Below are 24,876 nucleotides of genomic sequence, written 5' to 3'. Positions count from 1 at the left end.
AAAACCAACAACAGCCCCTACAAATATTACGAAGATACAAATGTAAAAAAATTAACATACATCGTTTCATACATACATCCACACACTGCAGGTAATAACTAGTATTCTTAATGTAAAAACAGAAAGAATTAAGAAACATTATTTGAATATAATTATAAACATAGCCTACTATACTGCACATTAATTATAATAGACAGATAAGATAAGAATAAAGATGAATTGCGGAAAACCACAACCAGATAATCAGCACACACCCGCACCGCACCCCACCCCACCCCCACCCCCACCAACACCACCACCACCCACCCCACACACGCGGATAACTTGATTAAACAAGAGTAATAAACATATGTTCTCAAATAAAAGCATTTCACATATAACCACAGCCTAACAAAACATAACTGGTTACACATAGATAGAAGTGGAAGGTGCCAGAATGGTTAAGATGTCTGTCTGCCGATACAGTGGTCTTGAGGGTTTGTGTTCGATTCACGCACTCTCTTTCTCCCATGATTGAATGGAAAATCAAAGGGAGCGTCAAGTCATTCAGAAGAGATGATAAACTGAGGTCTAGTGTGCACTACTCATTTGGTGCACTAGGATAAACTATGACAACAAAAGAGTTGTCATCTGGCAAAATTCCGAAGACGAAATCCGGTCTGATAGGTACACAAATAAATAAGGTCTGATTGAGCGCTTTGAGTTATGCTGCTAGTCAGGTATCTGCCTAGCAGATGTGGTGTAGCGTGTGTGGATTCGTTCGAATACAGTGATGCCTCCTTGAGGAACTCTAACTGATACTGAAAATATATGTTCAACCATTAAACAAATTGTTATGCCCATGTCAGCATGCCTCTTGTGGAGAAGTGGACTGCATTATCTACGTTCACTTTGCCTTCCCCTCTGACTCTCAGCTGATGAAACTGGACGTTTCCATGCCATCTTCCTCAGGTATTTCCTTTTCATAAGGCTTCTGTAACATAAGAAAGTCAATCGGAATATAAACAGGAATGAGGATGAAACAAAATGTGTGGCTGAGAAAAGATAAAATAAATTTACCGGCAAGATGAGTCATGGAACATTCTGAAAGACACATCGAAATATTCACAAAAATGAACTTACTTGCTGGGACAACACAAGCAAATCGACCAAGTTCACACAACTGAGACCGAATGAGAGAGAGGAAGAGAAAAATGAAACTGAACAAATTTTTATCTAACCGGAGAAATAAGACAAGCAAGTGGGTATTAACATGCTTTGTGTTTCCCACCTAGCCCAGGGGCAGAGAGAGAAAGAGACGGAGACGTAAATTTAGACAACAGAACAAGGGAGAGCACTTACCGTCAGAGAAAAGGCATTGTCCTCCTCTGTCGTGTCTTCAGGTTCTGCCATTCCGTACAGCTTCCGGCAAAACGGGAATATCAACCTGGGATCCACCTTCTTTGTTTCCTCCTTACAGCCTACACACACACACACACACACACACACACACACACACACACACAAACACACACACACACACACACACACACACACACACACACACACACACACACACACACGGTCTAATAATGAGGGATGCACTTGTGTCACATTCGCTAAAGGGATGAGAATTGTGATCATGTCACCTTAGTTACATATATAAAGGATGTAATTATGTCATCTTACGTGTAACTATAAAGGATATAATATCACCTACGCAACAATCAGAGGGGTGTTATAACATAACCTTAGCTACAGCTGTGAAATATAAATACCACCGTAGCTATATTACAAACAAGTAATATATCACCTCTGTTATAACTTAGAAGGATGCAATGATGTCACCTTAGCCAGATTTAGAGGTATGCAGATTTAACCTTATCTGTATCTAAGAGGGTTGTCATAATACCATCTTTGTTATAACTTGAAGGGATGTAACTTTTAGATGTAATCATGTCACCTTAACTACAGCTTTAATGGATGTAGTTATGTCAACTTAGCTACAGCTTTAAGGGATGCATCGATGCCAGCTTAACTACAACTTTGAGGGATGCAGAAATGTCACCTTAACTACAACTTTAATGGATGTGTTGTCAACTACAGCTGTAAGGGATGTAACAATGTCACCTTAACTACAATTTCAGTTCCGTCTATCAAGGATGAAGTACAGTCATATTAGCTATAAATAATGTCATATTTTAGCTCTACCACTGAAGGATGAAGTACAGTTATATTAGCTATAAATAATGATATTTCTGTATATGCCAGATGCGGTACAGTAATTAATGTTAGCTATAAGTAATTGCATTTTATCTCTACATCTATGACGGATTAAATACAATCATGTTAGCTATAAATGACGTCATCAAAGCTCTATTTTTTTATGGATGATGTACAGTTATGTTAGTCATAGATAACGTCATCAAAGCTCTACATCTATGACGGATTAAGTACAATCGTGTAAGCTATAAGTAATGTCATCGTAGCTCTACCTACGAAGGATGTAATAGTATTGTTCGCTATAAATTGTCATCTTAGCTCTACCTATGGAGGTTGAAGTACAGCCATGTTAGTTATAAGAAATATCATATTAGCTCTATTATGAAGGATGAAGTATAGTCAGTTATAAATAATGTCATCTTAGCTCTACATATGACGGAAGTAATACTGTCAATCTAACTTTTACTATGAGAGGGTTGTAACAGTCATGTTACCTGTAAGCAGACTGATGACAATGCCAGACAAGACAGTGCCCCAGAAACCGATGACGGAAAACCACAGGTAAGAGATGTCCCACACAGAAAACCCACTGTCTCTGCGAGGACAACACCAGCATTATAAAACAAGGCTAGCTTGTTGTCCATATTATACACATACACATAAAATAATTGCTTGACGAACAATAAAATAAAAAGATGATAAATAAATAAAGCATAAATGAACTACTACTACTACTGCTACTACTACTTAGTAGTGGTAGTAGTAGTAGCAGTACTAGCAGTAATATATAGTAGTATAATCATTATTATTGCTTTACAAAAACAGTAACAGCAGGTGCTGCAAGTCAACAACTTGACCGAACTTGGTGCAGAGTTCCATTGTCTCCAGAGACAGACGGACGCCACCAACAACGACAAACAATAAAAATGGTATCAATGATAATTAGTAGTAGCAGTGACTGTACATGCGTGTCACCTCATCAAGTGCTCTGTGTATAAAGCAAATGGTAATGTTAAGTGCGCTGGAAATTGTGGTTTTTTTTTTCTGGTTCAATGAATAGGCGTTATCAACTCCAGCAAACACCTATATAACAATTTACTCGTAGTCTGCTGATTATGTTTGTTGCAATCTCTTTCAGGCCAGAACCTGCTTCCTGTGTTAAGGTCTTATGTTCTATTTTCTTTTTCACTGAGCTTCAGTTTCGGTTCTCTGAAGTAGTCAGAACATACTCTACACCACGTGCAGTGGAATACAAAACAGAAACAGCAAAAGCAAAGCAAAGCAAAAAAAAAAAAAAATCAAGCTAAACAAAAATCATCGTTTTGGTTTTAATTGGGGGAAGAAGGGGCACTATCTGTCACTTGTTTTCTGCACGTTGGTCTGTGGGACAGTGATAGAGATAAAGGACTAGTTCCCCAAAGTCACAACGTTCTGATATCTCTCTCTCTCTCTCTCTCCCCTCTCTTTCTCTCTCTCTCTCTCTCTCTCTCTCTCTCTCTGTCTTCCCCCCCTCTCTCTCACTCTCTTCCCTCTCTCTCTTGCCCCTTCTATTTCTCTAACTCACCCATTAACATGAGGACCAGCAGTGGTGGTGTTATGAGTGGTGAACCTCCCCTCTTCCCCTAACGTCACCACAGTCACGTTCCACATGGAAGGTGCGAGTGTCGTCCAGGTGTTGGTGTTGTTGGTGTCGTCACAGCGGTCCACGGGTCCAGGGGGCAGGGAGGGGGTGGGGGCCCCATACAGTGTGGACCCTACAGCCATGACAAGGCTGAGGGCACTGCCCATCACTATCCCGCCCCCAGCACCCTGAAATCATCAAGGGCAGTCTCCTGGTTTTCAGTTTCAGTTCCTCTAAAAGGGGTCACTCCGTTTGTACAAATCCATTTACGCGATACCCCATCTGTTCAGCTGACGTCTGACCAGTCACATAATCCATTGTGCTATATATTAGTGTACCTGTCAGTGTGGATTTATTTACATAATTTTGTAATAAGGCAACACTTAGCAATGCCATGTGTTATTTTTCAGTATGGCGAGAGCTTGCTGCACACGGGCCTTCGGTTTATCGTCTCATCCGAATAACTAGCTGGCCAGTTTGACTTTTCAGTAAAACTCGCCACCTTCCTCCTTGGCAGTCTCTCAGGGGCCGTATACAAGAGGCCATCATGCCTGCAGGTAAATGTGTGCCTGCAGGTAATCTGCCTCAGGCAAGGCAAACTGCCTGAGGGTTAGCAGTAGCCGGTATTCAGGAACACAAAAGCCTACCCGTGATTCTACAAACCCAAAGGCAACTTACCCTTACTATCTGCCAAGGGTGACAGCCCATAAAGCAGAGGTAAATATGGCGAACCCTTTTGTTGCGTTGGATTTGTTGAGGGAAAACAGGCGTTTTGTGGAGCAACCGTGTCTTCGATACCGCCTCTGATGGTTTGATTTATTCTTTGTTTGCTTGGCAGTCAAAAATGACGTATTGATACTGGCAAACGTTGTTATATTCCATATGAATTAGGTATGTAGCTGTGAAGTGAGTGCACTTGCAGACGATGAATTTTGGAATACCCGATACTGATCATCGAAATTCGTTCATTCCAGAGAAAATTTTGAATCCAAACTCTGTTATTTTATCTTATTTTTGCAATTAGCTGAAAAGCAGGGAGGACAATGTGTAAGAATGCGAAAGTGGCCCCAAGATTTGACGAGTTGCTGACTCCAATCAATGCTTTGCCACTGAAGCTTTTATTGTTTTTTTTTATTTATTTATTTTTTTTTATAGAATCGTCACACTGTGGTGCGGTGCGAAGTAAAAGAGCATGTGCAGAAGGGTATCCCCGGGATTTTTATTTATAGACCACGGGTTAGCTGCCCGAGTGCACTTTGTGTGTCCTGAATACAAAGATAACCAAGCCTTCAAGGCAAACTGTAACTGTGGGTCCCTGCCATGTCAAGGCAAACTGTAACTGTGGGTCCCTGCCATGTCAAGGCTAACTTGCCTTCAGGCAAAATGATTTTTGTCTTGAATACGACCCCAGTTATATGTTTCAAACCCTTCTTTATTAAAGTTAGCTAGTTATGTGTTAAATAGTCCATTTGGTTGCTTATTGTAGGTCCCCACATGAACCTCTCTTCAAATAATAATCTACAGAAGTAATGCATACAATATAAAATTTTAATTATTGATAATTTTTTGTCCTAATCCTGCTTCCCCTGTCCTGCCTCTCACACAAACCCTTCCAATATTATGTTTTTTCTTTCTCCAATCACTGACACTCACCCTCTCCATTTTAGATTATGTATTCTATCTTTTCCACATTTTGTTCTCTCTCTCTCTCTTTCTCTCTCTATTCCTTTCTTAGTCCCCTCCCCCTTGCCCTCCTCCCCTCCACCTCAACCGTCCCCCTTTTCATTCGAACATACAGAAATGTTGATTTCTAATTAATAATAACAATCATCATTATGATAGAAATGATAATAATCCAAATAATAATAATATTAATATCATTTATTTTCAGTCTAATATCATCATCTTAGATGAACAGACTATGAATAAATAAACGAACGGATGGCCCCAGATAGGCACGATAGCCGAGTTGACAGAGCACTGGCCTTTCAGTGCTCGGATCCTTCCTTTCCTTCACCCTCTTCATGCATCCGCTTTTACTGTGTAGGATGTCCTTGGCAGAAAAAGTGGATGGTGTGTCCGCTTTGGTCCTTGGTTTGAGCCTAGGCTGTGTCTGGGTTAAGGGTAGAGGTCAACCCCTCCCCACCCCCACACCCTCAATCTCCCAGGTCATACATATGTGTACATCGGCATATATAGTGCCTGCATCCGCTTCATGCTCATACACATGCCCAACTCATTTTTTTTATTCTTCAACTGCTTCTTCGTCTTCTTTGTGTTTCTTATCTCTGTGAAGGGTTGCTGGGGTGTGGCGCAAAAGAATGAACTGTTCAAAGGTTCATCAACTGGTTCTCCTCTGCTGCCGGTAACCATGTATTCCAGTACTACTACCTGCCGCATGTTGGAGAGTAAACCCAACAAGAAAATCCAATCTGGAGATGGATGGGCTCCTCCAGATTTGATATGTCCAAGACCAGGTCTCTTGAACGTGAAAAATGCAAGATAAAGATTCTGAAAGCATTATTTTCAACTAATATTCTTATGTGACATGATTAAAAAAAAAACCCAGCAATATTGAAACTTGTAAACAAGGATCAATATGAGCAAGAATAAGACAAATCACATGCAATGTAGTATTTCCAAAATATGAATGACATAAGCGTAATTATCCCCACGTACAACAACGTTGATTTATGAAATAAATGGCACATAGATTAACGACCTCTGTTTACGACAAAATGATCCACCAAACAACGATTTCATTACCTCTCTTTCTAACAACAATGTAAGAAATGGCGTATGTCTTTATTTGATTACATTAATGTCAACTTTTGGCATGTGACATTATCTCTCTTTCCAACAACAGTGTGAGAAATGATGTATGTCTCCATTTGATTACATTAATGTTAACCTTCAGCATGTGACATTGAGCATACGCGCATTTGTGTTTGTTTATGTGTGTGTGTGAGTGTGTGTGTGTGTGTGTGTGTGTGGTTGCGAAAATGTCAGTACAGTTTCAGTTTCAGTTTCAGTAGCTCAAGGAGGCGTCACTGCGTTCGGACAAAACCATATACGCTACACCACATCTGCCAAGCAGATGCCTGACCAGCAGCGTAACCCAACGCGCTTAGTCAGGCCTTGAGAACACACACACACACACACACACACACAAAAACAAAAACAAAAAAACAAAACAAAACAAACAAACAAAAAACACACACACACACAGTACAACAAACAGTTAATCTGACAATAAATGGTTTCAGTCAGTCAGCGTTTGTGATAGACAGACAAACAGAAAAACAGACAGACAGAGAGTTGTGTGCATGCACTCACATAAACGTTACACCTGGGAAAGCCTGCGGAGAGAAAGAAGACCCCCAGAACAGGACTGCCGAAGGCGCCCACCACACTGTCGGACATCTGCACAAATACGTGCAAACACAGTCGTTCACTCTTTTTGTCCTGCAGTTCACGAGACTGGTGGTTCATCAAACAAATCAACCGAACCCCCTTGTACGTTCTTCAACAGCACTCAGTGTTGATTGTGGAGGTAACCTTCAAACGTGTTTGCAGTCTGTAAATGCATTATCTTAATTATGAAATGACAATCCAAGACAGCAGCGTATCAGACTGAACTATCTTTGTGTATTGTGACGGTAGGTTGGTAATGTTTCTCTATTTTTCTGGTGTGTGTGTGTGTGTGTGTGTGTGTGTGTGTGTGTGTGCGTGTGTGCGTGTGCTTGCGTGCGCGTGTGTGTGCGTGTGTGCGTGTTTCAGTGTGTGTGTGTGTGTATGTGTATGTGTGTGTGTGTGTTTCTTTCATAATGGACAAGCCCCCCACGCACCCCCCACTGAAGTGCAAAAATATAATATTTAAACATGCTTATTTAAAGGGCGATAAATCGATTGCGGTATTCGCAGTGAGAACGCTGTTTAAATCATATCATTCTGGTGTATCTTGGGCATTCAAAAAATCTTTAAAGGCAATTAAAAATTCTTTTTAAGTCCGCGGTAAAGGAAACGTGGCTATCGCCTCAATCACACTGCAACATTTAGCCGTTTTCTCTGGATCTAGATAGATGTAAAAGTTTAGTTACACCCGGTTGACACAGTCGATTCAATTTCTCTTTTATGTTCATTCTAGTCCTATAGTTTTAAAGTTGATATGAAAATTGAGTATTTTGTTAAACTAATAACATGTAGAGCCAAGTACAAGTACTTCTAAACGTCGCATGAAGTGAAAAGGACTTCATTTTGAGAAAAGTCAAGACTGGAAATTTTTGCGTTTCATCAATTCAAGGGTATTAACTCTCATGGTTTATTATTTTTCACTGTGAATTCCGACTGATTCTGTGGATATCTTTGTGGCAGTTTGAGGCATAATCCAGTAAGTGATGAGACGTTCACAAATCTGTCTCTGGATAAATATTTAACAGTCTCCTCCAACTTTCCATCACATGTTATCGTGTATTGTCGATTGAATATAGGATTGAAGGCGCTGGTCAACAACTTGAAACAAAATGGCGTCGTTCGCGTTCGCGTTCGCGAAGAATATGAGCACGCGCTTGAATATGTATAAATATGTGTACCCAATTGATTTTTGCCCATGACCTTCAGGGCTCAGCAAATAGATCTATATAGTCCACTCGTCATATTGATTTTAGTATTTTCCGAAAAAGACCACTTTGGCGAATGAACATAGTGAAAGCCCTGTACACTGAGAGTAAAACACACAAGCTTTTTATGTATTGAGTATAATTTCAAAATACAATGTTTAAGATGAGAAAGATCAGTTTAAAGCTAATTAAGCCCCCTAGCATTAATTACAGGTTAATTTCCCTTTTTTACTATCTGCACCAAAGACATGCAAAATAAATATAACTTCCATGCTTAGCAAAAGAAGTTCCTGTTTGAACAAAAAATTATATAAAAAAAGAAACAAGAGAGGCAAAGCCTTCGAGACTCACTTGTGATACACTTTTTAAAAAAATCCAAGCTTTTTATGTATTGAGTATAATGCATTTACTGTTATATTTATATTTTTTATATTCTCTAAACTTTGCACTTTGATCTGATATTCGACTCAACAAAAGATCTGTCATTATTTTCATTTTTTGTTCAAACAGGAACTTCTTTTGCTAAGCATGAAAGTTTTGTTTATTGCAAACGTTTTGCTGCAGGCAGTAAAACAAGGGAAATTACTCTGCTGGGGGACTTAGTTTGCTTAGAACTGATCTTTCTCATCTTAAACATTACATTTTGAAATTATACTCAATACATAAAAAGCTTGGATGTTTTTTTTAAAAGTGCATCATAAGTGAGTCTTTGCCTCTCTTGTTTACACAAGTGAGTCAAAAATGACTGCTCTTGTTGTTGTCTCAGAATATCAGATCAAAGTGCCAAGTTTAGAGAATAATAAAAATATGACTATAACAGTAAATTCAGTTTGCATATAATTTGGCTTCTTTTTTAATCTTATGTGCCCATCTCAGAGGTGTAATATTGTTTTAAAACCAGATGACTGGAAAGAACTGAATTTTTCCTATTTTTATGTCAAATTTGGTGTCAACTGACAAAGTATTTGCAGATAAAATGGCAATGTTAAAGTTTACCACGGACACACACACACACACAGAGACAACCGAACACTGGGTTAAAACATAGACTCACTTTGTTTACACAAGTGAGTTAACAAAATGATCCTTTAAACTGAAGCCCGAACGAATCTATCACCACAGATGACCAGAACACACATACACACACGCACACGCACACACACACACTCACACACACATTCATGGATATGTGTACACATCTGCATGTATACACACAAAGTCAACCATACCACATATACAAGAGTATATACTGCTCGTATGTACATGCCAGAACGAAACATTGCGTGGAGTGATGGCCTAGAGGCAACGCGTCCGCCTAGGAAGCAAGAGAATCTAAGTGCACTGGTTCGAATCACGGCTCAGTCGCCAACATTTTCTCCCCCTCCATTAGACCTTGAGTGGTGGTCTGGACACTAGTGTAGTGTAGTGTGTGTGTGTGTGTGTGGAGGGGGGGGGTGCTGTGGGGGGAGGGGGGGGGTAGGGGTGTGTGCGCGCGCATGTGTGTGTGCAGTGCGTGCATGTGTGAGTATGCACAAGTTTTTATATTGATATACACTTGTATGTATCCTAATTTCTACTGTATCTGTGTTTGTGTATGATTTTTGATTTGTGTTCGTACCTTGTTATGTACTATCACCCCCCCCCCCCCCCCCCCCCCCCCCCGCCCCCCCCCCGCCCCCGACTCCCCACTACTAATATTCCTGGTGACCCCGGTTCACTTGATAATAAAGACATATTTTCTTCTATTCTAGTCATTCGGGTGATATGATAAACTGAGGTCCCGTGTGCCCATGCACTTAGCGTACGTAAAAGAACCCACGGCAACAAAAGGGTTATCCCTGACAATAATCAGTAGAAAAATCCACTTCGATCGGAAAAGCAAATAAAACTACACGGAGAAAAAAACAACAAAACAAACAAACAAACAAAAAACAACAAACAAACAAAAATCCAAGAAAACGAGTGGCGCTCTAAGCGTATCGACGCGCTCTTCCTGGGGAGATCAGCCCGGATTTCACATAGATAACTATGTTGTGACAAAAAAGAGAAATACTATACAATACAATACAATACAATACAGTATCAGTATCAATATCTCAAGGAGGCGTCACTGCGTTCGGTCAAAGCCATATACGCTACACCACATCTGCCAAGCAGATGCCTGACCAGCAGCGTAACCCAACAATACAATACAATATACAATACAATGCAATACAATACAATACAACATCGCTGAGAGAAGAGGGAAGTTTCAAGGCAAGGAGGGAACCAGAGTGCCGTACATTACCTGTGTGACAGGACCAGACAAGTTCTGCATCAGGTAGGCCAGCGCCAGGCTGAGACATCCATACCCTGCCACTGTACACGTAGCAAAGTTGGCGCGCGCGCACACACAGAGGAGACACACACACACACACACACACACACACACACACACACACACACAAGCACTCTCTCTCTCTCTCTCTCTCTCTCTCTCTCTCTCTCTCTCACATACACACACACACACACACACACACACACACACAGAGGCGCTTACGCACATACTCAAACACTTCCCACGAGCCTTCTCCGCGTGGTTTTGTGCTTTAAACTACAAAGATAAATAACATATGATGAAAATAATTAAAACATCAAAAGTTCAAGCTAATTTCAATGCAGCTTAAACTAGTGACTATTTAGGCAGATGATAGAACAGTATCAGAAACATACACTCTTGATTTTGAGACATGTGCTTACATTGTGTGGAATAAGGTATGAGCGAATACACCTGTAGCTACGAGAGAGAGAGAGAGAGAGAGAGAGAGAGAGAGAGAGAGAGAATAACAATGACAATGACAAATTTCTTTATTGACAAATAGCGTTTAAAGCTCTAGTGCCAAAGCGGATAATTCAACTGACGCAAACGACGAAGAGAATGAGACAGACATACAGAATAAGACAGACAGAGAGAGAGAGAGAGCTACCTATGCCTTTGGCTATGAGGGTAACCGTGGTGTCTTTCATCCCCGTCAAAGGTTTGGCCAACACGTCCTCTACTGTGATGGCTGCTAGGGCGTTGATTCCTGAAGATAAAGTGCTGAAAACCACCAATATGGATACATTAACACAGTTTCTCGCTCTGTCTCTCTGTCTCTGTCTGTCTGTCTGTCTCTCTCCGTCTGTATGCGCGCGCGCACGCGCTTCATTTTAAAAGCAAAACCACGTTCTATCTTAAGGAGTGAAACTTCTGCAAAGAAATGGAAACAACTCATGCAGCAGGAAAATGGATAGAAAGTGTTTCGGTTTCAAAGAAGTGTCAAAGCATGCGGACTGGTCCATATATGCTACACCAATTAAACAAAAAAGACCAGATGCCTAACCTTCGCCTGACGACCATCACGCTGGTCAAGCCTTGAGAGTCTACCTTAGGTTCCACAGAAGCCTGTACATTCTCTTCTTTTTTTTTTTTTTTTAAATAGAGAGATGATTTAGATTATGCATCCTGCATAAGTGGAGTGATGGCCTAGATGTAACGCGTCTGCCTGGGAAGCGAAAGAATCTGAGCGCGCTAGTTGGAATCACGGCTCAGCCGCCGATATTTTCTCCCCCTCCACTAGACCTTGAGTGGTGGTCTGGACGCTAGTCATTCGGATGATACGATAAACCGAGGTCCCGTGTGCAGCATGCACTTAGCGCACTTAAAAGAACGCACGGCAACAAAAGGGCTGTTCCTGGCAAAATTCTGTAGAAAAACCACTTCGATATGAAAAATAAATAAAACTGCCCGCAGGAAAGAATACTAAAAATGGGTGGCGCTGTAGTGTAGCGACGCGCTCTCTCTGGGGAGGGCAGCCCGAATTTCACACAGAAAAATCTGTTGTGATAAAAAGAAATACAAATACAAAAAATGCAAATATGGTCTTTCGTTGGCCTCTGACTGAATACACTAACAGTTGTTTCAGTCACACGTGCAACATGAACAGCTTGAAAACTGCGTTTGTAAAATCGATGTGTCAAAAAAAAAAAGTACAGTTTTACAGCGGTTTATAAACCATAGCTGTTGTTTTACACGTGCAAGAACGTATCTCTAGTTCTGAGTGGTGCTCATTACATTGTATGCATTCACTGCTGTTTGCCGGAAATTCGCCAACATTTCACCATGAAACAACATGAGAAACAATGTGAGTACAGAAAATAAACATAGAAAGCTGAGCCACATGAAGGAGAAGCGTACAGACAGAAATGGTACAGTGACTGACATAACAGCTCAAGAATGAAATGAGTAATCAAAATAAATAAAATTAATAGAAAACTAAGAAGGAGAACTGAACAGACAGAAAATGAACAGGATGTGACTGACCTGAGAGCCCCACAGAAGAGCATGGACATGTAGAGCCCCGTGATCCCTGGTAACTCCTTCAGAACTTGCACAACGAAATAGGGTGCTACCTGACAGTCACATAGAGAGATAAAACCACATACAAGTCTGTAGTAACATTATACCTACAATACTTCCGCAACGAAACGACACTGAGCTATAACATACTTATTGTGATTTAATGAGCACACACACACACACACACACACACACACACACACACACAAACACACACACACACACACACACACACACACAGAGATAAATATATATATATATATATATATATATATATATATATATATGTGTGTGTGTGTGTGTGTGTGTGTGTGTGTGTGTGTGTGTGTGTGTGTGTGTGTTAATGTCAAACATAAGACCTCCCCCCCACCATATGTCGCACACGAGGGTGAAAAATAAATTTAGTAAAATAAGTCAGCTGTTTTAAACTAAAAAGAAAAGTACAAACAAAATAAATATAAACACACATATATACGCTGTGGAACAATTACGTCAAATACAACAACAAAATATTACGCAAAACAAATCAATGCAATACAACACGTGACAACAAAACATCAATACAGACCGATCGAACCAAGACAACGCGGTAGAACAAAGCATTATCAAGGTTATAATAACTTTTAAATCTCACAAAGATAAAACTGCGCATTACGTTGTAGAACTCTGCACAAAAAGAAAACAAGAAAAGACACCCCATCCCCGACAGCAAATACACAGGCACACATACACACAAGTACACATAAATACACACACAGGTACACTTACACACAAAGACAAACACTCTCACTATATCTCTCTCTGTCTGTCTTTCTCTCTGACACACACACGCGCACAGAGAGAGACAGAGACAGAGCAAAAACAGCAGAGGACCTGGTTCTTGTTCTTGACGTAGCCAGCAGCGTAGGGGTCACAGCCAGTGGTGACGAAGTAAGCGTAAAGGATGACACCCATCAGAACCAGAGTACCACAATACAGCAGACACAGTGGTGTATTCAGATAAAAGATTCTGTGAACGGAAACAAGAGCGTGAGAGCCATGGTAGAGTGTACACAGAAAGCGACTGAAATAGCCCAGATATACCAGAAAAGTCTGCGTATGTATGTATACCTATGCATCTACAAATGCCTATCTGTCCGTTTTGCTATATCTTTGACATGCAATATGAATGTGTCAGTATTCTCATGACCAACTCTCTACACATGCATCATAACACAGCTGGCTCATTCTGTAGCCGTCCCAGCACCAGCACTCCACAGAGGCTACCCACCAGAAGAACCCTGCATTGCTGCTCACACACACACACACACACACACACACACACACACACACACACACACATATATATATATATATATATATATATATACATACATTGATAGATATGCAACACATACTGAATTAAGCCTGCTGCCTACCTTATGACTGATTAACGATAGAACCACCCTGTTTGACTTTGGTGGGATGATGAAAGACAGAAACAGACACACAGTGGTCTGGGGTGAAGAAAGAGAGACACGCAGACAGAAAATTCTGTCTACTGGAATGAAGAGAGAAACAGAAGCAGATATACACAGTGTCCAGCGACAAGGAGGGGCAGAGGTATGTCCGGTGACAAGGAGGGGCAGAGGCAGATAGATATCTACAGTGTGTCCCTGGGATGAAGAGTGAGTCAGACATACACAGAGTGTGGCGAAGTGTGATGAAGAAGAGTGGGCTGAAGAGAGAAGCAGAGACGAGACAGACACATCATCATACAGTGTTATGTGGCGCGATAAGTGTATGTGTGTGTGAGGGGGTGGGGAGAGCCAGGCAGAGACAAATACATTACACAGTGTTGTGTGGTGCGATAAGGGTGGGGGAAAGAAGAAAGAGGCAGAGACAGGCACCTTATACAGTGTCATGTGGTGCGATAAGTGTGGGGAGAAGAAGAAAGAGGCAGAGACAGACACATTATACAGTGATGAGTGGTGTGATAAGGGTGGGGAGATGATGGGGGAGACAGACATACAGATTACCCTGTGGTGTGCCAGAAACACAGGGAGAGCCCTGGGGTAAAGAGAGAGAAGCAAAGACAGATAAAGACCTATAAACTTATTCACCTCTTGGCGTGTGAGAGGGAGGGAAGCGAGCAGACCCGCTGCACGGTGGTCTGGTTGAAGACATGCACCATCCACATGAAGCAGGCCCCGATGGTCGTGCTCCACACAGAGTGCCGCTCTCTGGGGTCCAGCCTGGCCAAACCATCACACGGCACATGGCTGTCTGCTTTGCAGAACTGTCACACTCATTGGTTTCAGTTCAGCTGTGTGTGTATCTAAGGTTGGCTTGGAGCCCAGGACTGAGGTGCATGAGCGATTTCGGCAACGCCAAGTTTGCCATGACAGAGACGGTTAGGCGTTGTACTTCTGATCCATCGTTTACTAGGGTACGAGGCCCTGTTTCGTGTGCATGGTGTTTTGTCCCTGGGAAAAGGTGTGAATGGGTTTCTGACTTCTGCTGGGGAAGGTTAAAACGGCGGACGGAGAGGATTGGGGCCCCGCCTTCCTATGCCCAGCTCTAGACAGTGAATAAGATCTCACTGCCCCAGAGGTTGTAAAAGGCTATGGGGCCCGGGGCCCTTTAAACCTGAGCTTTAAAAACGTTCCCAACTCAACGTTCATATCCATAGACTTAGGAACTTATTAAACTTTAGCTTACATATTTTAATATGAGCACTGCAAAAATCCGCTCATGCAATGTAGCCCTGCTCTTAGTTAAATAAATACTGGACAACTCAAAATGAAGTGTTGATCGCCAACCCTTTCGACGGTTCAGGCGCCGATCGGCGACTTCCTAGCTGAACCCTTCAAGCGCTCAGCGACCTGTACGCTAGTTACCAACCTCGCTCGTTCTTCTCTTCGTGAAACCACACAAGTTCAAAATGTTCACCACGTGCTTCCCGAACGTCTATTCTACAGTACAGTTGCAAGCTGACACACATTGTCAATTATTTCCGAATTATTTAAGCAGATTTCTCCGGTCAAAGCATGGCCAGCACTTCAGGAAACAAACGAAAGGGTGTTTACAACACCACGGAGGCATGGCAAATGAATTTAGATGATAATTCGCCCATTGGAATGCCGATTGCTGACAGTGACGGTGAATAAGAATTCGCCAGACTGGCCGAGAATGAGTGTGTGGTGGTGGTGTTTTCCCTAATGGAATTGCTGGTGATTGTGTGTGTGTGTGTGTGTGTGTGTGTGTGTGTGTGCGTGTGTGTGTGTGTGTGTGTGTGTGTGTGTGTGTGTGTGTGTGTGTGTGTGTGTGTGTGTGTGTGTGCGTTCTTCCCATCTCTGCATTAGGTGAGTGCACATTTATTACATTGTGTTATGTCTAAGTTATCGTAATTTGCATTCATTGCCCTTTAAAATGAGCTATGAATGAAGAAGATCCAATGAGTAAAAGCGAAGTTATGGCAGTTTAAAGTGGGCTGGTGGTGACACAGTTTTCCCTCTCCTGCACAGCTGGTTTAGACAGAAGTGTACTGCTGCTCAGCTGGTTTGTAGTCAGCTAGCTCTGCACGTCTGGTGATGAAAGGGTTAATTAAGTCCCATATTTGAACAGAGGACATTATCTTGAAAAATCTAATGTTCGATTGAAGACAGTATCTTGTACAATTTCTAAATAACGAAATATTAATCCTGCCACTGAACGTTTTGAATGTTTGTCGGATCTAAGCTGCAAAAATGGTTTCACATCAGGTACAGTGCAAAATGTTTCATATATTTCATATCGATCAAAGCTGCTCTTAATATGAAATCCCATTCCTGCTTACCCGTAAACAGTCGAAATTTCATTTTCTTTCATTTAAAAAACTGGTCGATTTTCTGAACGTTTTGACTGACCAAAACAAACAACAGGTGTTTAATATTCATTTTCGTTTATCTTTTACATCTACTTCACACAGCTATGTGTAGGCTTCACTGTATCAGAGAGCAGCCATTCTTATTCACATAAATTATTAACAAACATAGTGTGCTATTACGTTAATATAGAATAGATATGTGTTGGTTTCTCCATTTCAGTTCCCTTGGGGCTCTTTTTCGTTACAATGTCGTTAATGCTTATGGCTGAAGTTACTTTCAATGTGACATGTTACGACATGATTGTCCCCAAGTTCGACACCTTACAAGACGATAAATCAAACCTAAAATTGAAACTATTCTGAAAATGAAAGCAGATTTCCATTATTTAAAGCACGCGATGTTGACGTTTCTACCTTTACTGGGCACGCTGATGCGCCTCAAGTTCATCACACTTTCAGGATTCCCTTGCTGCCAAAATACAATAACTACGTTTTTGGAACACAGTAATGTAACTATTCATTAAGTCAACTTTCAGTTGAAGAAAACAACCCCGTGTATAATGTGATAGAAAGAGAGAGAGATTCAGATTCAGATTATTTATTCATTAATAGGCCTAGGCCCCTTATGAAGGGGTAAGTGACAATATAAGTAATAACAAGCAAAATGAAAATATATAACCAACCATAATAAGTACACATATTACATAAACGCTGCAATGAAGTACAGCATCTTAAGATGTCACGATATCCCGAAATTTAAATGCCTGGTGTAAAAACAGTGGCAGATTCCATATATCAGCATGTCTCGTGGATGACAATAATAAACTCAGTTTGAATAAACATGGCTGTCGATAGTACTTAGGTGGTATATATTTTTCTCTAATTCTACAAAGAGCTGGACAACGAAAAACAAAATGTACCTCGTCTTCTTTGTCTTTTTTACATAGTGGGCAAATTAAATCATTGTCAGTAAAATCTCTGTATCTATAGTAATGTGTAACTAAGTCTGACACGCCTAACCTAAATCTTGTTGTTACATACTTCAAATACATGTCCATGTTACATACCAAGTACTGTTTAACATCATGTGTATGTCCAAAAGTTCTATAGAAACTAAATCTTTCACTGTTTGGAATATGGTAATTCCAGTCCTGCCATCTACAATCAATCAAGCGTTGCCGGAAAAGTCTTACAAACTGATTTATACTACCAACACCTTGATTCAACCATACATTACCAAATCCATATCTAAATAAACAAATACGTACATCTGTGACCCAATTTCTCTTTCCCCTAATATCTAACTCATGCAACATTTTGTAAGCTCTATAAGGTATTCTATAATCTTCCATTTGTAACAACTTAAGCCAATAACGTATACACTGTATAGCAGAGTTAATATATATCGGATGTCTATTTGTTTCACCATAAACAAGATCATTTGGTGTACGCAGATCTACGCCTAGAAATTTCTTCAACGCAAACAAGTGCACAGATTCACATTCCAACGCGGCTTTATGCAGACCCCATAATTCAGAACCATATTGCATGACGGGTTGTACCTGAGCATCAAAAATTTTCAAAAACAATTGTAGAATTATTTAACGAAGATAATCTTTTTATAACACACAATAAGACATTTTTGGCCCTGCTAGCAAGATCTTTACAAGCAGAAACAAAGCTCAAACGTGTAGTAAAATTTATCCCCAAATATTTATAAACATTGACAACAGGCATTGTAATACTATCATAAAACCATCTTTCCCGTGAACCTAAATATCCCCCCTTTCTAAATACAATGATATTACTCTTACACATGTTGACTTTCAGTTGAAGGGAATTTGCTGCACGTTGTAAGTTATTCAGCTGAGTCTGTAGACCAACAATAGTTTCTGACAAAAGAACAACGTCATCTGCTAATAACAAGATAAATAATTCAAATGCATCAAAAGAAAAAGTGGCACCATGTCTTCCGTTATTAATAACATCAATGGCCAGTTCATTTATGAAAAGGGAGAACAACACTGGACTGCACACATCACCTTGTTTTACTCCAGCTGTACAGGCTATATAATCTGTTAACTGTGCACCACATCTAACTCTACATTTTACGGTATCATAAATACTCCGAATACACTTATACAATTTACCTCTTATACCATTTTTCAACAATATTGGCCATAGCAGATGTCTGTTTATGGAGTCGAAGGCTTTCTCGAAGTCAATGAAGGCTACATAAAGTTTACGATTATTAGAAAATTGCTTTTGTACCAGTGCCAAAAGAGCAAACATAAAGAAAGAGAGAGAGAGGGAGAGAGAGAGAGAGAGAGAGAGAGAGAGAGAGAGCATCATACAGCACTGACTCAGCAAAGATCAATCTCCCGCCATCTGAAGCAATGGTGGCCATGTTGGTGAACCCACCAACATCAATCAGTCCCTGGATGGAGAACAGGCATGTTTGGGCATGTAATGAATTCCGTCCATCCATCCTACCATCCATCCATCACCAATTCATCCATTCTCACGATCTCTCACCGTTTTAATCAAGTCGGATCAAGTGGACTGAACTGTGAACGCAGAGTGATGTTGGGAGTGGGGTCTGTATCAATTATCGTATTTATAAAAACTCACTCTCAAATGTTTGCATGCAATAATATATAGCACAGAACACTCTTTAAATGTACAGAAAAATCGTTTGGTAATCATCTCAAGCAGAAAAAAAAAACCAACAACACTTTTTAAAGATAATTTCAAAACCTCGTCAGTCCCAAAACCATCCATAATTTTACCACTAACACTCACAATAATATAAATGATAATCTTTCTCTTCTCACACAGCTACCATCCTAACAAACAAATGAAAACGTCAACAAAACATGTTCGATAAATCAATATTAAAAGCTCTATTTACAGGAAATAAATCAGTTTTCTGACGAAATACATATCATTTGTCTGATACTTCATATGGATGATGTCTGTGATTTGAAATTCAGATTTATGAAACGCAACATGGTGTGTGTATGCAAGAGTGGTTGTGACTAGCCGTATGCATGGTATTATGAGAAAGGCAGAGTACCAGTTGGAATATGTTATTTCTCTAGTGGCTTTGCAAATGCAAAAACAGCACAGTGATTTTCCTCGTAACCTTGATGAGAACGGTCGCGATTCCACTGAAGACGATAACAGTCTGAAAGACGTCTGTCCATATCACGCTTTTGTAGCCTCCCTGTGCATTACACACACACACACACACACACACTCACACACACACACACACACACACTTATTAAGATTGTTTCAAAACCTCGTCAGTCCCAAAATTCACCAATTATTACACACACACACACACACACACACACACACACACACCGTGAGCGTGTGCACACACACACACACACGCACACACGCGCACACACACGCACACACACGCACACACGCACACGCACACATACGCGCGCGCGCGCACGCACGCTCATACACATAAACACAGACACATGCACATACATACATACATACACATTTCACACAGACACACACACAAGCGTACGCGCAAACACATGCATAAACAATTACACACACGCGCGCACGCGCGCGCGCATGCGCACGCGCGCGCGCATGCGCACGCGCACGTGCACACACTCACAATAGCAGTGTAGATGGTCCCCACACTACCCACAAGCACCAGGGACATCCACAGGGAGAGGCCAGCAACTGCAGCAGAACAGAAATATCATCATTTCACAAAACGCATACAAATCATCGGAATGAAATAGCTATGACAACCATCCTTCTAGCTCGTGTATCAATGTCAAACATTTTACCATCATTCCAGGCACGAAACTTCGAAACAGTCTTGATATTTTAACCCTTTTGAAAATAACAATACTACTACTGCTGTTACTTCTACTGCCGTTACTGCTACTACTACTGCTACTGCTGCTGCTACCACCACCACAGCCACAACAACTACTACTACTGATAATGGGTATTTCTGATGAAATGTTTGATGAACTTTGCTTCAATATCAGACTTGAAAATGAACTTAAACAAACCCCAAGTGGCTTGAATATGGGCGAGGAAAAACTCAAGGATGAAATATATACCTCATGTTTACATTGCCTGGAATCCAGTAGTCTTTAAGGTGCTTGGCATTCTGTTTTCGACAAAGACAGAAATAGTTCACTGACATGGAATGAGAATTAACAAATGAAAGGTGGAAAGAAAAACCGAGGATAACACCTTTCATGTTAGTACCCTGGTTTTTCCATACTTACGTCATTCTGTACATGCCCTTAGACTGAGCGAAATGATGCCATGCCTGACGACAACTGGTCCATTTTTTAGTTGCATGTATTAATGTCTTTTATTTGATGTACACTCTTTCAACAACAAAATGAACAACAAAACAAAAATAAATTAATCAGTCAAACAAGTGAATGAGCATGATTGCTTACCGGGTTATACCATTGAGCTGAATAAAAGGAACTCAACCTGCACGTTCTTTGCAAAACTTTCTTACCTGCCTCCAATACCAGCGCTGGTGTGTACAGAGCAATACCCATGTACAGACTCTGCACATAGAGAACAGATCAGTGCCATGTCAATATATGAATGTGCTCTGTATGGGAAAACGTCTTTTGTATAAGAATGTGAATTCATTGTACTTTTTTTTTTTAAATTGCTGCAGCATTTCTTTATCCTGCTTTGATGTTAAGAGTATGTCTTCTCTTCTAGAATGTTCTTAGCATAGGGATTACTTTGCTGTTTTGCTTAAAATGGTTACAATAACGGATTACACTGAACAAACTACAAAACAATGAAGAGAAAACAGAAATGAAACCCCCGTGTCTGTGTGTCTTTGTCTGTGTGCATGCTTTTGTGAGTGGGTGGGTGCGCTCGTCTGAGTGTGTGTGGGGCGTGGGGGTGAGGCTGGGGTCCACGAAGCTCGCAGATCTACCACTTACCGTCTGCAGCATGGCGATGACTGTGATGATCGTCTTGACCACGTATGACCTGAACCTCAGCTGCAGGTAGTGGTAGATGCTGGTGAGGCGCAGCGGGTAGACGAGAGGCACCAGGGTGAAGTGAGCCACCACGTTGGCCAGCGAGATGCCCACGGAGATGTAGAAGATCATGGTGCCCGTGTTGTACGTGTCAGAGGGGAAGCCGATGAGTGAGATGGCCGACTGGAAACTGATGAACAGAGACAGGGCCACGGGGACCAGTCCCATGCGTCGATTGCCCATGAGGTAGGCCTCCTGATGAAAGGGCACGCCCACAATGAATTCTGATAATCATCATTATCATAACAATAATGATAATAAACAAAATTGATAATCTTAGAAACAATAATGATAATGATGATGATGACGATGATGATGATGATGACGATGACAACGATCATAATCATGATAATAGTCAGTCGAGTTCGCCATCAGATCAACAGTAGAAGCGACTGCTCTCCCGACTTTCTGGGCAAGAATTTTGATAAAAGTCGACAGAGCTTTTCCAAAGTTACACCCCTATTCTGTCGACCAAGACGGGTTTGGTACAGTCGGCGTTGGGGATGGTCCCAAAAGGCCAACTAGCCGCCAAGGCTGCAGTAATAAGAGCCAGTGCAATCGTGGCCTCCCAGTTTGAGAGACATAGTCCTTCACAAAAGCTGTATATTAATTTCCATTGCAGTCGATATCATACAGTCGTTGATTACATTGCTCTCAGTTCGCTGTTGGTCCAACTGCAATCCTATGTCAGTCTCTGACATAAGCCGAACGTAGAGGGGGAAAGAATAAGGACAAAATGGCTATGTTTTAGTGCTACCCTCATAAAAGAAAAATCTATAAATTAGTTTAGAGGATAAAAAAGAGATACAAAAAAGAGAAAAAAAACTATAAAAAAAAATGCACATCACCTAAAAACGATAAGTCCAAACCAACAAAAACAACCATCAAAAAGTCATTGAAAAATGTTTTAATTGCATGTGCGCGCCCATACGCGTGGATATGATGGAAATAAGAAAGAAAGACAGGAAAGGACAGAAAACGAAAAGGAGAGACAGAGCCCGAGAGAGAGAGATGATGATGTTGATGATGTATGTATATTTTTAAAGCATTTTCAACACACACACACACACACACACACACACACACACACACACACACACACACAGAGTCACCGACCCTGGTATTCTGTCCTCCTCTGAAGAGAGCGAAGAACACCCCAATACCAAGGGCCACCAGCAGACACACCACTATCACCACGTAGTCCGCCCAGTGCAGACGAGTTAGTTGTTCTGTCATGGTTGCTTGTGTCCTGCTTCGGCGAAAAATGTTAATTTATAACGTCCGTTTCATAAAATTCCTCCTTATACCATCACTATTCAGCCACAGTTGAATACAATGTCTATCCGAAGGAATTCAGCATTGTATCATAAACTAATAACCAATTCCTTGTCTTTCCCTCTTCTTGCTGAAAGGTAGACAAGACAATCTTAAGGCATTAACAATAACAGCTCTGAGCTTATGACGAGCAAAAAACATTGTCCCTCAAACTACTCATTTATCATAAAGGATTTCCTTTTTTTTTCTTTCTTTTTTTTTTTAGATAAAAACAAAACAAAACAAGACAGACATGACCTTCTAGATCTCTTTTCATGGACACTTAAAAAAATAAACAAAATAAATATTGAAGACATTTTTTCATGGACACTTAAAAAAATAAACAAAATAAATATTGAAGAAATTTTAATCATTAAAATGAGTTCTGTATTTGTTTATGCCATGTGTGGTGTCAACTGACAAAATAATTCCAGAGAAAACGGCAATGTTAAAGTTTACTACGAACACACAGACAACTGAACACTGGGTTATAACATAGATTCACATTGTTTACACAAATGAGTCAAAAATAAATATAAGTACCAAGGAATACACGAAACATTGGATCATTTTGGATGTGGGCATAGCCATGGGCTGTGCAGTTTCTCCAATCCTGTTCGTGCTGGCGATGGAAGTGATCTTGAAGGCCTCAATGAAGGGAACGGATCGAGCTGGCCTCGGTAACGGATACCAGATACCTCCTTTGAAAACCTTCATGGATGACACAACAGTCCTTTCAACAACAGAGGGTGACGCCCGTGAAATATTGAAGCGGCTGAACGAGCTAGTTGCCTCAGCCAGGATGAACTTCCATCCAAAGAAATCACGGAGCCTCTCACTGCGTAAAGGAAAGGTAACTGAAACGGTCACATTCACTGTGGCCAACCAAGCCATTCCAACGGTGTCAGATGAACCAGTCAAGAGCGTTGGAAGATGGTATGATAAGTCCCTGAAAGACACAAAAAGAGGGAAGGAAACCAAGCAGACAGCAGAAGAAGGCCTGCATATCATAGACCAATGTGGCCTTTCTGGCAAATACAAAGTGTGGTGCCTACAGTCCATGCAGATACCAAAGCTCCTGTGGCCTCTCCTGATATATATCAGCTGTAGCACAGTCGAGTCGACTGAGGCAAAGATCAACAAGTACACACGCAAATGTCTCGGTGTCCCGCCTGGTCTCACTAACGTGGCAAAGCAAAGCTACCTCTGAAGTCCCTTGTCGAAGAATACAAGGTAGGGAAGGCAAGACCTCTCAGCATGCTCGAAGACTCAGGTGACAGTATTGTAATATCCAACCAACCCAAGCTGAAGACTGGCAGAAAATGGAAAGTCAGGGAGGCAGTCAGTGCAGCGAAAGAAAGCCTTCAGACGAAGGAAATAATAGGACACACCCAAACCAACAGACAGGGCCTGGGATCGACAAAGATGGAATGGTGGTCCAAGGCAAGGGGGAAAGCAAAAAGAGACATGATCACACAGGAGATCAAGAAGGAAGAGGATGACAAAAGAGTTCAGAAGGCAGTCCAGCAAGGCCAGCAGGGGCAGTAGACAAAATGGGAAAATGCACTCCAAAGGAGCCTCAGCTGGAGCGACATGTGGAACATGGCCCCTTTGAAGATCAGCTTCATCCTAAGATCTGTGTACGACCTCCTTCCCTCGAATACAAACCTGGTGAAATGGGGCAAAGCAGATGACCCTGAGTGCCCACTCTGCCATGGCAAACAAACAGTGGGAAATGTCCTCAGCTCATGCAAAGCGGCGTTGAGCCAAGGACGGTACACATGGAGGCACAACCAAGTGCTTAAAAAAATTGCACACGTGGTGAGCGCAGT

The 24,876-nt window shown here is 41.2% G+C and overlaps 1 protein-coding gene across 1 annotated transcript; it reads right to left on the bottom strand.

Annotated features, from left to right (window-relative positions):
• Window positions 1-910: 910 nt before the first annotated feature.
• Window positions 911-22,966, bottom strand: LOC143277918 (sodium-coupled monocarboxylate transporter 2-like). Its single transcript, XM_076582891.1, has 16 exons — window positions 22,847-22,966; window positions 21,632-21,925; window positions 21,187-21,238; window positions 20,311-20,378; window positions 19,813-19,893; window positions 19,031-19,104; window positions 14,923-15,054; window positions 13,694-13,829; window positions 12,785-12,873; window positions 11,409-11,521; window positions 10,730-10,800; window positions 7,160-7,246; window positions 3,767-4,011; window positions 2,697-2,797; window positions 1,342-1,385; window positions 911-973 (listed from the first exon to the last, which is right to left on the bottom strand). Exons 1-16 carry the CDS (start codon window positions 22,964-22,966, stop codon window positions 911-913), a joined length of 1,770 nt encoding a protein of 589 aa, XP_076439006.1.
• Between the last annotated feature and the right edge of the window lie 1,910 nt (window positions 22,967-24,876).

Source organism: Babylonia areolata, chromosome 2, assembly GCF_041734735.1.
Source record: "Babylonia areolata isolate BAREFJ2019XMU chromosome 2, ASM4173473v1, whole genome shotgun sequence".
Classification (NCBI taxonomy): domain Eukaryota; kingdom Metazoa; phylum Mollusca; class Gastropoda; order Neogastropoda; family Buccinidae; genus Babylonia; species Babylonia areolata.
The sequence above is the reverse complement of the archived record's forward strand: the minus strand, read 5'-3'. Positions and strand labels throughout refer to the sequence as shown.

Bases quoted from the DNA above. Each gene is read 5' to 3' on its own strand.
- LOC143277918 (XM_076582891.1), bottom strand. From the start codon at position 22,966: ATGACAGAACAACTAACTCGTCTGCACTGGGCGGACTACGTGGTGATA. The intron at 10,801-11,408 runs GTAGCTCTCTCT...CTACGTGTACAG, and splicing joins CCTCATAGCCAAAGGCATAG to TGGCAGGGTATGGATGTCTC. The intron at 7,247-10,729 runs GTAATGTACGGC...GTATTTGTGCAG, and splicing joins TGTCTGGTCCTGTCACACAG to ATGTCCGACAGTGTGGTGGG.